Source organism: Siniperca chuatsi, linkage group LG13, assembly GCF_020085105.1.
Source record: "Siniperca chuatsi isolate FFG_IHB_CAS linkage group LG13, ASM2008510v1, whole genome shotgun sequence".
Classification (NCBI taxonomy): domain Eukaryota; kingdom Metazoa; phylum Chordata; class Actinopteri; order Centrarchiformes; family Sinipercidae; genus Siniperca; species Siniperca chuatsi.
Window position 1 is genome coordinate 3,803,746 of NC_058054.1, and position 13,863 is coordinate 3,817,608.

Below are 13,863 nucleotides of genomic sequence, written 5' to 3' on the forward strand. Positions count from 1 at the left end.
AACCTCCGGGTCTGAAAAGTGAAGCCAATGCGAAACTGCCTTTAAACCTGCATTCTTTCTAATGGCCAGCAGGGGGCGACTCCACTGGTTGCAAAACGAAGTCAGTTTGTATGAAACTTAATGAGAAACTGACCCTACTTCTCACTTGATTTATTACCTCAGTAAACATGCTCCTGATGCGTTTATGGTCTCAATTGCTAGTTTCAAGTCTTCTTCAATACAGCATGATGTTCATTTTGTAAATTCTGGTCCCATTTAGAGTAAAATAGACGATAAAGCAGGTTATGCTTTGGGGCGTGGATAGAAACATAGCAATGCATATCCCTCCCCAGCTCCACTCTCTTGTCCAAATACGATAACTTCTTGTTCCAAAAAAACAAGATGGTGACGGCCAAAATACCAAACTCAAGGCTTCAAAATGGTAGTCCACAAACCAGTGGGTGACGTCACGGTGGCTACGTCCACTTCTTTTATACAGTCTATGGTTTAAACCAAGGACAGTGCGGCGATGCAGTGTGCACACCATCCAATCAAGTAACATCAACAGCTCTTTCTTCCTGTATTTTATTGGGCAATCATACCCAAAACTTAACATTAACTTTGATCTAGGTGCCAGATTTGCAATTATTTTCCACTTCTAAATGTAATGAATTAAGCATAAAGGCAAAATAAAAGTCTTTCTCTGATGGCTCACAAAGACAAGTGACAGGAAGAGTCCCAGTTCATATTACTACCCAGAATGCCTTTTGGCAGTGAGCAGCATGGCATTAGCCCTGTGATTTCTGGCTCGAGATACTTTATTTCCAGCGAGCAGTGGGGAGAAGCCCGTCATATCTGGGATCTGGGTGTGAAAGGCTAATATTGTGTGATGGTTTTACACAGCCACTGGATTATGTACTCATCAGTGTGTGCGTGTGTTTGTACTGTATGTAATCTGCTGGAATTAAATGCACTGTAGCTAAGCCACAGCAGAAGAGTTTATGTGACGCTGAATTGTGTTTGCAGACAGTGATGTTTTCAACCCAAGTATTCACAGTAAAAACCAAAACAGATATAATGGAAGAAAACTGGCAATAATCGTCTCACAAGCTCAGTTTTCTAACCATTAGCACAACCCCTGCTAAAGGGCTTATGCTTGGTTTAACCTCCTACTTATTGAAGCTTTGTTTATCCAGTGAAAGCTAACTGAGCGCACATGTTCTTTTACAGCAACGCCCTGCTTCATAGCTCACACATTTACACGACCACTCGTCGTCTGCTGGTGGCCACTGAGCTTCTTTACTGGAGCAAATGGGGTTCTGTTTATACTTAAAAGGCTCTATTAAGGGACGGTAACTGCTGAGAGTCTCAATAGTCTCTTTCCACACCCACATTTTCTGACCAGTTCTAGATATTTGAACTTCTAAACTTTGGTTTCCTAAACTCATAGCACCTGATTGGCATCAAAATTTTGCATCAAAAATAGCTCCCGTTCTTCTCAGTCATAACTCCAAATGAGAAGACCCATATTGCTGGAATCAGAGGAACTTTCCCTGATGTCCAGTCCATGAATATTGGCTTTTTTCTTAAGCCTGCATTTTCCTATCATACAGTACATCCCTAGAATAAGACGGTGTAGTCCCTCATTCGTCCAGGAGTGTTCTATCGTAGAAAAGGTTTCAGTCGTCGTCATCTGGACACTGTCAGAAAAGGCAGTGTGAAAAAATTAAAAAATTGTGAAAAACTTTTTTCACAATTGAGAATGACTTCCGGATGGGAGCCGAAACGTCTTGATTCTGAAAACAGTGTCCAGATGACTACGACTGAAACCTTTTCTACGATACATCCCTAGAATATAAATCTCCATGGGTCCATTTGGTTCCTAGTCACTGAGACCCGACCCAGGACCCAGTTGGGTCCGAATTATATTCAGTCTAAACTCAAATGGATACAAGTGGAGCATCATGCTGCTGCCCGAGTTGGTGGTCTTTCTCCTTGTAATGTTTGTTCAGGCCGACAGCATTTTGGATCCTCTAGTCTGTTTTGGACCACTTCTGCCTGTCCTCTGCTTGCTTATAATCTGGTCTCTTTATTTTTTGATAATGAATTCATGTGTATCAGGTAGGTTTTCCATGAGTCTTTTTTGGATTGGGTCCATAATATCGGACACATGAAGACCTCTACCCTCTACACTGACACTCTCCTCTAACCGTTCATATAGATATTTGGGATATATTAAAAACATACAGCCAAAAACTCAAATAGTGTAAAACAAACAGTGATGCTCAAGTGATAATCAAGAAAGAAACAGCCAAGGGTTCAACAGGCTAACTCTTAATTATGTTGCCTCTGTTACCACTGGGACTAAACATCAAACTCAAGCGTCAAATATACCCAATGAGAGAAGGCTGTAGCTGCTGCAGTGCACCTCTCTGTGCTGTGTTGTATGTTTCCTGGCTAACGCAGCTGCTCAGCCGCTCTGTTCCCTCCTGAGATCACAGTCAGCTACACTGAGAGCCAAAGTCTGGGTCACAACTTCCTCCTCCTCTTCTTCCTACTCCTTTTCTCCAGATTGCAGCTGGCGGATGTAATTGAATTAAGGAGGAAGCTTTGTCTTTTGGCTGTGGACGCAGTAAAAAGAAGGATGTGATGCATATACATAGGAACGGGTACCTGTTGGTGTTTTTAGTTTAGTAGTGACTCTTAGGAATTGTAAAATTACAATTAAATTACAAAAAGCTTTTTTTTCTCTCTAATACTCTTGATTTATGCTGAACATTCATGCTGTTATTCAGCCTCACAGTCATACAGTATAGATATACACATCTGGGAGCTGCCCAATACAACAGCTGTCTGTCAGCCAGCTTAACATGTCTGCCAAAGCAATCAGGAGTTCAAGTGTTTTGCTCAAAGATGAGGGGTTTTTTTTAGGCAGTGGAGAAGGCATCTTTTCACTTCCTCTGTCCAAAGTCTTTCAGTCTTTTACCTCAAGGATAAACTCTCAGGCACTGAAGAGCAAAAAAAAAACCAAACTGCCAACACTGATGTCACACCCAAAGACATCACTCCCGTCACTTCGGTTTAAAGTCAGTTTTATTTTTGGGCATTGTAAATGTGCTTGCTGTAGTTTCTGTTTTTTCAGTTTAAAAAATTACTTCCATCTTTTGAGTATCATTTACTCATTGCCCGTTGGCTTGAAAGGTGGCTTTTGAAAGGTTTGTAAGTTCATGTGGTTCACTGTACACTGGGTCGTTGTTGTCTTCTGCAGTCAATATAGGAAGGAGCTTCCGAGTAGGTGTCGGGTGTTGCCAGAGGAACGGCTTTTAAATTGTCTCTGCAGGAAAATGCAACTGTAAAGTAGGCTATCTGTAAAGATGTTTTGGCTTCGTGGAGAATTTTGTCGACAGCATCAACCGATTCCTGCAGCAGTAATTGAAGTTATCAATAAATACGTCAAGAAAAACTAAATAGGGAAAGTTCAGACTGTTAATTTCACTAGAAATGCATTACACATTGTTACTCCAGACGTGTCTATACAACCCCTCAGTGGCTTCAAGTTTGGACGTAGCCACTCATACACTACATCCAAAGAAACATCTTAAACCACTTCTGCAGCATAGTCAACATACTGAACCAGTATGTTCTTAAAAAGTTCTTCCCATCACCAATAAATAATTTAACACACTACTCCCAGCAGAGATTCTGAGCTGTGAGGAGGTAATATAGAGCAGGGGGTTTGGATCGGTAGCTTATGGTGGCTAATGCTAGCAAGCTTTAAATAGATATTACTCACATTACTAATCAGACTTAATGGTCTTACTCTTCTGTAGTTGTTCTACTCTTACAGTGCATTTTAGCATGTAACAGATAAATATTTCAGTGATTTTATGACAGAAGTTAAAAAAAAAAAGAAAAGTAAACACACTGTACTTCACTACCAACCCGTTCCACTTTCTCAGTGGGGCAGGTCTTCAGCAGCTGGCATCCTAGTTACATTGCTGCCTCCTTTTGGATCTAACCCCTGTCAATGTATAGTTCTTTTACAGTCAATTAATCAGAAAACCAAACAGCCATTTTCAGCCCACCCAGATACCTCCCTCAGATAAGCTAATGATTAATGTATATTGTTAGTGTTAATAAAACAACAAATCTCGGGAAATAAAGGGGAATTAAATTTTAAATAACCCTGTCATTACTGTTCAGAAAGAATTACATAGTGTCTTTGACAAAGAAATCTTAACTCACAGCATTTACTTGCTTTTTCCAGAGCTTTTACACACATCTTGTGGTCTTTCTCAGTGGTTTCTTGTGTGACCTAAGTGTGGTTATGTGATAACAGGTGACCACGTTTATATAGTGTTGTTTAGATGGTTTGGGCTGAAAACTATAATTGCCATATGGTGGAAATCCCAACCCAAGATTGAATTGAGTCCAAAATGGATTAGTTGCTCACCTATCCTTCTGCCAGATTTCACAGGAATCTGTTTTTTGAGATATTCTCCAGGCAGACAGGCAGAGAGCCAAACTAACCCAAGGCAGAAAGATAACCTTTTTGTTGCAGGGAAAATAAGAAAACCTGTTAAAAGGTTGTTGTTGGTGTTTTTGGCACACAAACAACCAGTCAGATTTCTTGGCAGATATTTAAAACATATTAAACCCAACCTTTTAGCTCCTTCAGTAGCAAATTGCACTAACTTGCATCATATTCCTCTAAATGACCCAGACGAGAGCGTGTGGGCTCCATTCACACATGGTGCATTTTGGGAAGTGTGCGTCTATTTTGAGTCTGTGTGGTCGCTCCTGTGGGTTCCCTCTAAGTAGCTTTTAGCAGGGTTTGATAAGGCTTCCACACACAAACTCACACACACTCACTCCAGCCCAAACCCAATAGTCTTACAGGGCATTAAACCCCCATTTTCATTTTCTCTTAAGCAGCTTTTGTTTGAAGGCATGTGAAATGCACCAGGCTCCCCTGATAACACTGCACTTTGTAGGTTATCGACTGGTAGAGGTCTGCGCTGAAGTGATCTCTATCGGCTCTTTACTGCGATGGGGTGCATACCTTCTCACATGCCAGCTTGTATTGGATTATATCTTTAATCTTTTTTCACCTAAAGAGCTTTCAAGTGGTTTCTTTCTTTATTGTAGACGGCTGATGATGGATTTAGAGATTATTTGTCATCATTTAGGAAGGGGAAAGGGCAGCATGGAGGAAGAGGCAGGTTAGGAGGGAGAAAAGAGCTGATCTTTTATCTGGACATGGTGGATTTTACTTTCACTGCCCACTTTCCCGCCAATATCTGCCCTGCTGAAGCATCAAATGTGCGAGAAACTGGATCCTTGCTAGCTTCTGGGCTTTTGCTCTGTTGCTGACCTCTGACCTCCCTGTGGAGTGGTGCAAGAGAAAGTCGGGTGACCAATAAAGTATCACAACAAAAAATGTAACAATTTGACAGTGTGTTATAAAGCATTTATCAGTAGTTTATAAATGTGTACAAATCATTGACATGTTAACATGTGTAAACCAAACTACCGAAGACATATTTAGGATTATTTGTTATTAAGTATGAAGGTTTCATAGCAGAAATTATAGTTGTTGACAAATGCATTAATAAAGACTTAAAAATGTTCTTAAATCTGCCTACAGCAAGTGAAGGCCTATTTAATCTTCATTTACAGCAGTGCGTCTAAGTTAATAAATTTGTTCTTTTTGGCCAAGGAAGCAGCATCGAGACAGAAAATAATTGTTTATTAACAATTATTAAAAATGCCCGAGCAAAATGCAGTCAAAATCACAGAAAAAAGTAAATGCAAATGAAAAATGCAATGGAATTATGCATGGCAGACATTTTGGAAAATTTATTCCAACTTTGCACCAGAAAACACACAGATGAGTAGTTGTGGAAGTTTGGATTCCTGGTCAGTTTCTCATTGTTTTCAAGATACAGTTGGACATTTTGATCTCACGTCAACATGGCATGCGGTAATTCAACAAATTTGACAAATTAAGTCTGCACCTTCAAACCTAATCTAACCTTCAAAAATAAAAATACAAACAATACGTGAATAACAATAGCACCATCAGCGGCCTGACAAGTAGCTTCTTCTGCTCCTGCTTCGTGTGTAAAAACTGTGTTTTATATTTGAAGCAGGGTTGAGAACAATTGCTTCTGTTCTCATCTATCTTCTCATGTTGTTGCCTTGGACAATATTTGTCTTTACGTACCTCGTTTTACCACATATAGGGTGCTAGGCAATAGGTACTGTATTTATTTGCTGCAAAAGGACTCTCTTAGTTGTTAGCTAGTAGAGCTGGTAACCACCAACTACATGACTCAGCCTAACATGGGTGTCAGTGCAGTGTGCATTAGTTTGATTAAGATTTCTGTTTGCATTTTGTGTTTTCATCGCAGTTTTAAAGTGGCAAAACTTCACACTTGTAGCTAACTGCCTAGCTTTGATAAGGAGAACCCATTGCAAGGAATATATATAAATGTTCATTTCTAAATGCCACAAATGTTCAAACATGTTAATAACAGTAGAAATTCACCAGGAAAGACCTCAGCGCTCAACCTCAACATGTTTTCCTTCAGCCCCTCTTCCATCCGTCCTAACTTCTTTTGTTCCTTCACTCATCTGGTCCTCTCTCAGCAGACCTGCAGTACTATGTATCTACGGCCCATTAGAAGCTGGCCGAGTGTGACTGAGGAGGTTTAGACTCCATGATGGATTCAACAGAGGGTGAACTGGAGGTCTTTTGTCCTTTCAGCACCGTCCCATGTTGATTTAAGTCCTGGGTTAAAAGACTTGAAATGTAAACTGTTGTATGAAGTTTTGTTTATTGGAGTTTTTGGTCAGTATCTCTCTTTTGTTCCTCGTGTCTTCTTCACCTGTCGTCTTATAACATACTTCTCTCATGACAGAAATGCTTGATCAAAGGGTGAAAGTGATTACTCAGAATCTCATCAAACTTCTGAGGAACTCCAGTTGTTTCCCCGATTTTCTGCTAGGTTGCCTCAGAGTACCTGACGGACATTTCAAGAAAACCACAAACTACAGTTTTTAGATCCCTAAAGGAGACATTTATAGTTTTCTCTTGACCCGCACCCCTCCATTGGGAGGTCAAAGGTCAAGGTCTGCTACAGTCAAGTGAAGAGTTGGCATTCTGTTTCACTGCTTTGGTACTAATACTGCGGACAAACTGTCATGTCAAAAAAGACGAGACAGAGGTGCAGTTTGTGTGATTTATGTGTTTGTCAGAGCTGTGTGTGTGTGTGTGTGTGTGTGTGTGTGTGTGTGTGTGTGTGTTGGTTCAGTGGGACTGCAGCAGTATTGAGTATCAAAGGTTATCTTGTTCTATTTTGAGAATCTCTTCTGTAGGCAAATTTCTACTGGTTGCAGGATCTGGTCTGTTGGTGAGACACACACACACACACACACACTCACTGTTCATCCAAAACATTTAGTATTCTTCATCTTCTGTATATTGTTGTTGTATGAAAAATACTGACTGATGAAAATAATATTTCCAAATTTTAACTTTTAAGTGGAGACTTTATTACACCATCTGTCTATCTATCTTATGTCTTTCTGTTCTATTTTGGGAATCATTACAGCAGGCAAATTTTTACTGGCTACAGGATCTAGTCTATTGGTAACACACACACACACACACACACACACACACACAGCTCCTTTACAAACCAACTCAACAGTCTTTAGAATATTTGTCCTCCAAATAAAATGACAAAACTCATATGATCTGCTACGTCTATTGTTAGTGTCAAGATTCAATACAATTTCATTAAATCTGAATCCAGAGTTGGATACGCTTATCAAATCCAAATCCTTTAGAATCCCCAATCAAATCTGATTAGGTTAAGCTTCTCGTGTTATAAATAAACAGAGTTTCAATTTAGATCTATAATCACCTTTTTGTTGGCTGATAAGACAAAAACGCTTCAGGACCCTAATCAATGTTCACAACCCACAGCTACGACCTATAAATGAGCAAAATATATGTTTTTACTACAAATCCTTGAGGTCCGGATGCAGAACTATTGTGTAGAAGTTTAAGTCACTGATATGATATACATGAATAGTTTAACTGGGTCATTACTCCAAAAACACACAGTATACTTTGTCCTCACAAGCGATCTTTGGTTGAGGACAGACACCGCCCTGCCGAGAGCGCATTAACTGGAAAACGGTAAAAAAAATTCATTTTAGCAGTTACTAAATTAACGATAAGTAGCTACAGCTGCCACAAGCAATATTTGTTATTTTAACCGGCAAACATTACGGTCAGAGAAAAATCCTGTTACCTGACTGTTTATTAGTGTTTAGCAAATCTGGGTATTTCGCCAACCAGATCCAAAATGTAACTGCTTATTGAAATCCTTCCCTATCTATGGTTAAGGTCTGGTTACGTAAGGTTAGAGAAGGCTCGCCGTTATGGGTTATGTCTTACTTATTGACGCACCAAAACAGCTGCAGAAAAGTTCTTTGATCAGCCTCTGATGTACTTATAATTTGATTTGATTTATCCCTGATGAACAGATTATATCACAGCAGGATAATATGATGTTATATAAAAAAAATCCATAAAAACTCCTGTGATTACCAGAGATTATTAAACATCCCTTAATGCATGTCCCAGTCTGTGAAAAGCCTCATCAAAGAGCAGCAGAAATGTGTTTTTAATCTGAACCGTGTAGTAATCTTCTGTAACAGACACATGACACAGCCGGGGGGGATCTGCTGGAAAAACTGACCCTGTGACCCAAATCCTCGACCACGAGTCGATCCACTCAAATCACAAGACGGCCAAGTAGAAGGGGGACTTTCCTCGGACATGTAGGTCAGGTTGTTGAAGCCCGGCGTTGTGAGACAACTGCCTCTTGGGAGTGCAGAGAACGAACCGCTGCTGTAAACCTCAATCTATCTCTCTCTATATATCCCTCACCGTCTGTTTTTGCTTCAACTGCAGGAAATTAAATCACCCTGAAAGATTTCTTTTGCTGCAGGATGACGTTTTTATTATGGTCGACTTCCCCTGAGCTTCAGAATTTTAAATTTGGGGAATTATTTGACATTGCTCTCCAACCATTTTGAGCAGAGTGTATGTGTGCCTGATACCTGGATAATTAGATCTCCAGTTTTAGAATAAATGTGGGCAGACTTACAGCCTCAGTTTTTAATTTGAGCATGGGAATATTGTCATGTGTTTGACCATCAGGAAATGTTTGTCATTACAACAAGCAGCACAACAGGGATCCCCTGGGTAGAAAGGAATTTAAAGAGGCATGCAAAGATATGACAGATGTATTTGAGTCTGATGTGAAGAGGTTGTGACCAGATCCAAAATCGGTCAACATTCCAGGGTTTTATATTTAATATTGTTTTTTTTGTTTTTTTTTCTGTATGTCATCCAGTCTGTGGAGTGTTAATGTAAACATCATCACCGAAAGGTCATGAGGTTCAGCAGCTTTGCATTCAAGTTAGACTCAACAAGACTCATTTTTAGTTGTTTCAGCAAGTTGAAAAACAGCTTTGAATCGGGTAAATCTAAATGTTAAAGAACTCTTGTGAGTAGGAGCTGTGTGATTATTGTTTGTCTCTCCATATAATCATATTGTGACAAAGCTCTCATATCAAGATAGCATTGTCTCAGTTTCACTGTCCAAACTAACTTAAATTTTAACACCATCTGTCACAGTGAGACAGCATTTTGTTCTGTAGTAAGAAACTGAAAAACATGTGGCTCAATGAAACATTAGTTTAACGTCTTACAGTGTATTTCTGAATATTTCAGTAAATATCAATAAATAGGTTTGAGATAGCGCTCTGACAAGTATCGCAATATTAATTTAATCCACATTGCGCCCCTTTTGTTGGCAGTTATCGCCATAGTAACCACTAGAGATGGGTGTTACACATCCCGAGGGTCGGAGGCTGGGGATATGAGGACAAGCCCGGAGGGAAGTGTGTGTGTTTCCTCTCTCACCTCACTGTGAAGTCGGCCACAAACAAACCAATTTGTTTGTTTTGCTGATGTCGCCGGGCCTGCCTGTTTGGGCAGGCAGGTTGGACTGTACCAACTGAGGGGAGGCGGGGGGGATTGTTGTTTGTATTCACACACAAACACAGACTGAACTGAGGTGAAAAGTAGTTTCTTCCTAGACTAAAAAAGGAAAATAAATGGTAAAATAATTGCCAACCAATCCGCTGCTGCAAAGTGTGTGTGTGTGTGTGTGTGTGTGTGTGTGTGTGTGTGTGTGTGTGTGTGTGTGTGTGTGTGTGTGTGTGTGTGTGTCTTAACAACAAAGGCAGCATCAGTAGCTAAATGTCAGTAGACACCTTTAGCCCTTTGTCTGTGTAGAGGAGGTTGACCCGCTCCTCTTTGAAACTAATAAGCTGCTTGTCTTTGTGTGTGTATGTTAATTGAGTGTGTGTGTGTGTGTGTGTGTGTGTGTGTGTCTGCCAATGGGGAATAAGCAACCAGTGTTTTCACACACTGAGCGGTGGGGAGGACCACAGAGGAGGACGGAGGCTCGTCTGAGAGGAGCATGAAGCTGAGTTTGAATGCTGTGTCAGTTTGTTATTCCTGCTGCCTGTTAGCATTATGCTCGGTGAGTAGAAGAACGCTATGCTGTGTTTTCAGGTGTGTGTGTGTGTGTGTGTGTGAGAGAGCTGATTTTGATCTAATTTGCCTAATTGGATAAATGTTTCACAGTTCTTTGGCTTCACTTTTCTCATTGATGGATGGAAGGAGTAAGTATGACATTCAATATTACAAAAGTTTTAAATTAACTTTGGCATGACATTAGCATTTCTTTTGCTAACTACACTGAACATATCACTAGTACCATGACTTACTAACAGTAATATCATTGATAGTAATGCTAGTAGTAACAGAAAGACATTGTGTGTAATATATAATGCCATTGTAGTTCTGAGTGCTGTGCCATGTGCTACTTGCAGCTTTTCTTGCTGTGTGTGAACGCTGTTTATTGTGTGTCTGTGTACATATGGTGTTGATGATGTGATATGATGAGCCATGCTGTACTTGAGACAAATTCTGCTGGCCCTGGTTCTGTTGCCATTAAATGAACGGGAAGTGCGTTACATGATACGCTTTGCACCAATACGATTTGCAGCTGCTTCAGGATAGGCTAAACACAGATTAGATTGTGATTTGTGATAATGCACAAAACTGTGTGCTGATACAACAAAATAAAGGACCAGGTGCAGGTGAAGAACAGGTGCATTATTTTCTATATTATAGAGCATTAGCGGCATTTATGCTTCCTCTGCTCACAAAAAAAAGGCAAGCTATATTTAACTCATCATCCATTTAAAAATATATATATATTTGTGGTCAGGGAGCTGATAATCTAGCGTGAAGCTTTGTTGTTATGGTTACCTGCAGTTTATTAAACCTTGCACACGACTTAAGAAAAACATCCAAAACTTGGAATCGTGTATGACGATTATTCAGAAATCTGAGGGCCGTGCAAATTATGGGAGTTTCCCGGGAGAAACAACAAAACGGGAGACCGCCGGGAGATGGCCTTGAAATACGGGAGAACCTGGGAAAAACGGGAGTGTTGGCAGGTATGGCCTAAACTTTGGAAGTGACTACCTTTGTCTTAACATCTTGTTTTTTTATTGTTTAGTACTTTGAGACATATGTTCCAAATAGGTGCTATATAAATAAACTTAAGTTGCAGTTGTAGCAGCAGTAATAATGGTGTCAGTAGTAGCAGTATGGTTAGTATCATTAGTATTAGTGGTTGTCACATCAGAAATAGTAGCAGAAAAAGCAACAATATTAATCAGTGGTGGAAATTAAGTACATTTAGTCAGGTACTGTACTTAAGTACAGTTTTGAGGTACCTGTACTTTACTTGAGTAATTCTACAGTATATTATGTTATTTTATACTTTTACTCCACTACATTTCAGAGGCAAATATTGTACATTTTACTCCACTCCACATTTATTTGACAGCTTTAATCACTTTGCAGATTCAGATTATTAAAACAAAATATAAGCCCCATTCTGAAATGGGCCACTCTGCATAGTGAGTACTTCTGGTACTTTACGTTTATTTAGATTCTAATATTTATGTACTTTTACTTAAGCAAAAGATCTGAGTACTTCTTCCAACACAGGTATTAGAAATAATAGCAACAGGGTAGTAGAAGTAGTAGCATTGGTGGTGGTGATAGCAGCAGTAGTCTTATAAAATATCAGTAGTTTAAGCATTAAACATTGTTGATCTTGTTATTTTACTATTAATTATTTACTGACACATTCGGTCTGATGAACTGGATTAACTCAGTCTGCACTTTAATGAACTGACTGCAGTAATGAAGCCACGCGTTGCAGATAAATTCATTTCCTCGATCGTTTCATGCCGTCGAACATAAATTGTGATTGTGACTTTCCACCCAGACCTTCTTATTGTGCGTGTAATGGTTTTACTGGAACTAAAGCCAGCACAGTTAGCTCTGTTTTTCCAGAAGTGCACAGGATGGCCATAAATCATTTAAACTGCTTCTTGAAATCCAACTTACATACATTTATAATTGGTATGTTCTGGATGTGCCATGAGGAAAAACAGTTACATGCTCCAGTGTCAAATTTTATGACAACCAGAGGGGGAAATGTGTTATTTTAACACCTTTGTGAAGCCGTGTGCTCCTTCCTAGCCATGTGTACTTTCTCTATCGCTCAGATGGGAGATGGTGTTAGTGTTAGCATTTGCAGTTTTCTTTTCTTTTTCCCCGTATGCTTCTAGAGTTGGAAATGTTTAATAGGAAAGGAAAACCGTTAAACATCAAGTAAGCAAAAAGAGGCCAAAAAGCTCTCATAGTTTCGTGGTCCAGGGGAAATGTCATAACTCCAAAATGTACTCCTCTCAGGAATCAAAGAGGAACAGCCATTTTTCAGCTTGACAACCATCAATTTTTGAGTTTTTTTCCTACCGTTTTCTCAGCGCACAGAAAATCCTTCTTAGCGAAGGTAAACCATGAAAAGCACTGTCCCTGGACTTGTGTTTTCACCTGACAATGATGAAATTCAAATCCATGTAATGCAAAGTTCAAATGTATAGTGACAAACAAGCTTGATGTGCCTGTATATGAGCTTCTTCCTGTGTGTGTGTGTGTGTGTGTGTGTGTGTGTGTGTGTGTGTGTGTGTGTTTCTACCCGTGTGGAGGGGAGTTTCAGTCCTGACTCAGCGTGTTGTTACTGTAAACACCTGCTGCCTCCAACTGCACACAGTACCTGCAGTCACTCAGGAGTGTGTGTGCGCATGTGTGTGTGTGTGTGTGTGTGTGTGTGTGTGTGTGTTTTCCTTGCCCTCATTCCCAGGGGAGTCCTTGGGCGTTTCCTCTTGGCTCAACTGTGTGTTAATGTATGTTTGTATGTGTATTCATGGATGCGAAGCTCTGTGTGTTTGTGATCGGGTGTGTATTTGGCTTCCTGGCTCCATTATCTTAAGAATACGCCACTAATCATATCTAATATTTAAAATGTGCTTAAAATCAATGAATTTCTCTCTCTCTCTCTCTCTCTCCCTCTATATATATATATATATATATATACACATTGCTGTTGTCATTATTCTGTCTTCCTTCCATACTCTCGTGTATATTAGAGAGAGAGAGAGAGAGAGAGAGAGAGAGAGAGAGAGAGAGAGAGAGATATTGTGCTCTGCGTTATGTTTAGCACTGTTCCAGTGGCCCGGAGTCACATGACAGAAACCTCTTTCTCTCCCCTGTTTCTCCCTCTTTTTCTCACCTCTTCTCTTTCTCACTATCTCACTCTTTCTCCTGCAGTCCTTCTCACCCTCATCTGCTTTTATGCTCTTAGTTCT

General features: G+C 39.9%; 1 protein-coding gene across 5 annotated transcripts in view; it reads left to right on the plus strand.

Moving 5' to 3' along the window:
* dip2ca (disco-interacting protein 2 homolog Ca) overlaps window positions 1–13,863 on the plus strand; it is a 234,798-nt gene that overhangs the window by 98,170 nt on the left and 122,765 nt on the right. Inside the window, exon 1 of one of the 5 annotated variants that reach the window (XM_044219311.1) lies at window positions 10,493–10,610. The exons of the other annotated variants lie outside the window; for them this stretch is intronic. Coding sequence (XP_044075246.1) covers window positions 10,604–10,610 — 7 coding nt within the window. The 5' untranslated portion in view covers window positions 10,493–10,603. Of the gene's footprint in view, window positions 1–10,492; window positions 10,611–13,863 lie in introns of those variants that run through there. 5 annotated transcript variants of the gene reach the window in all.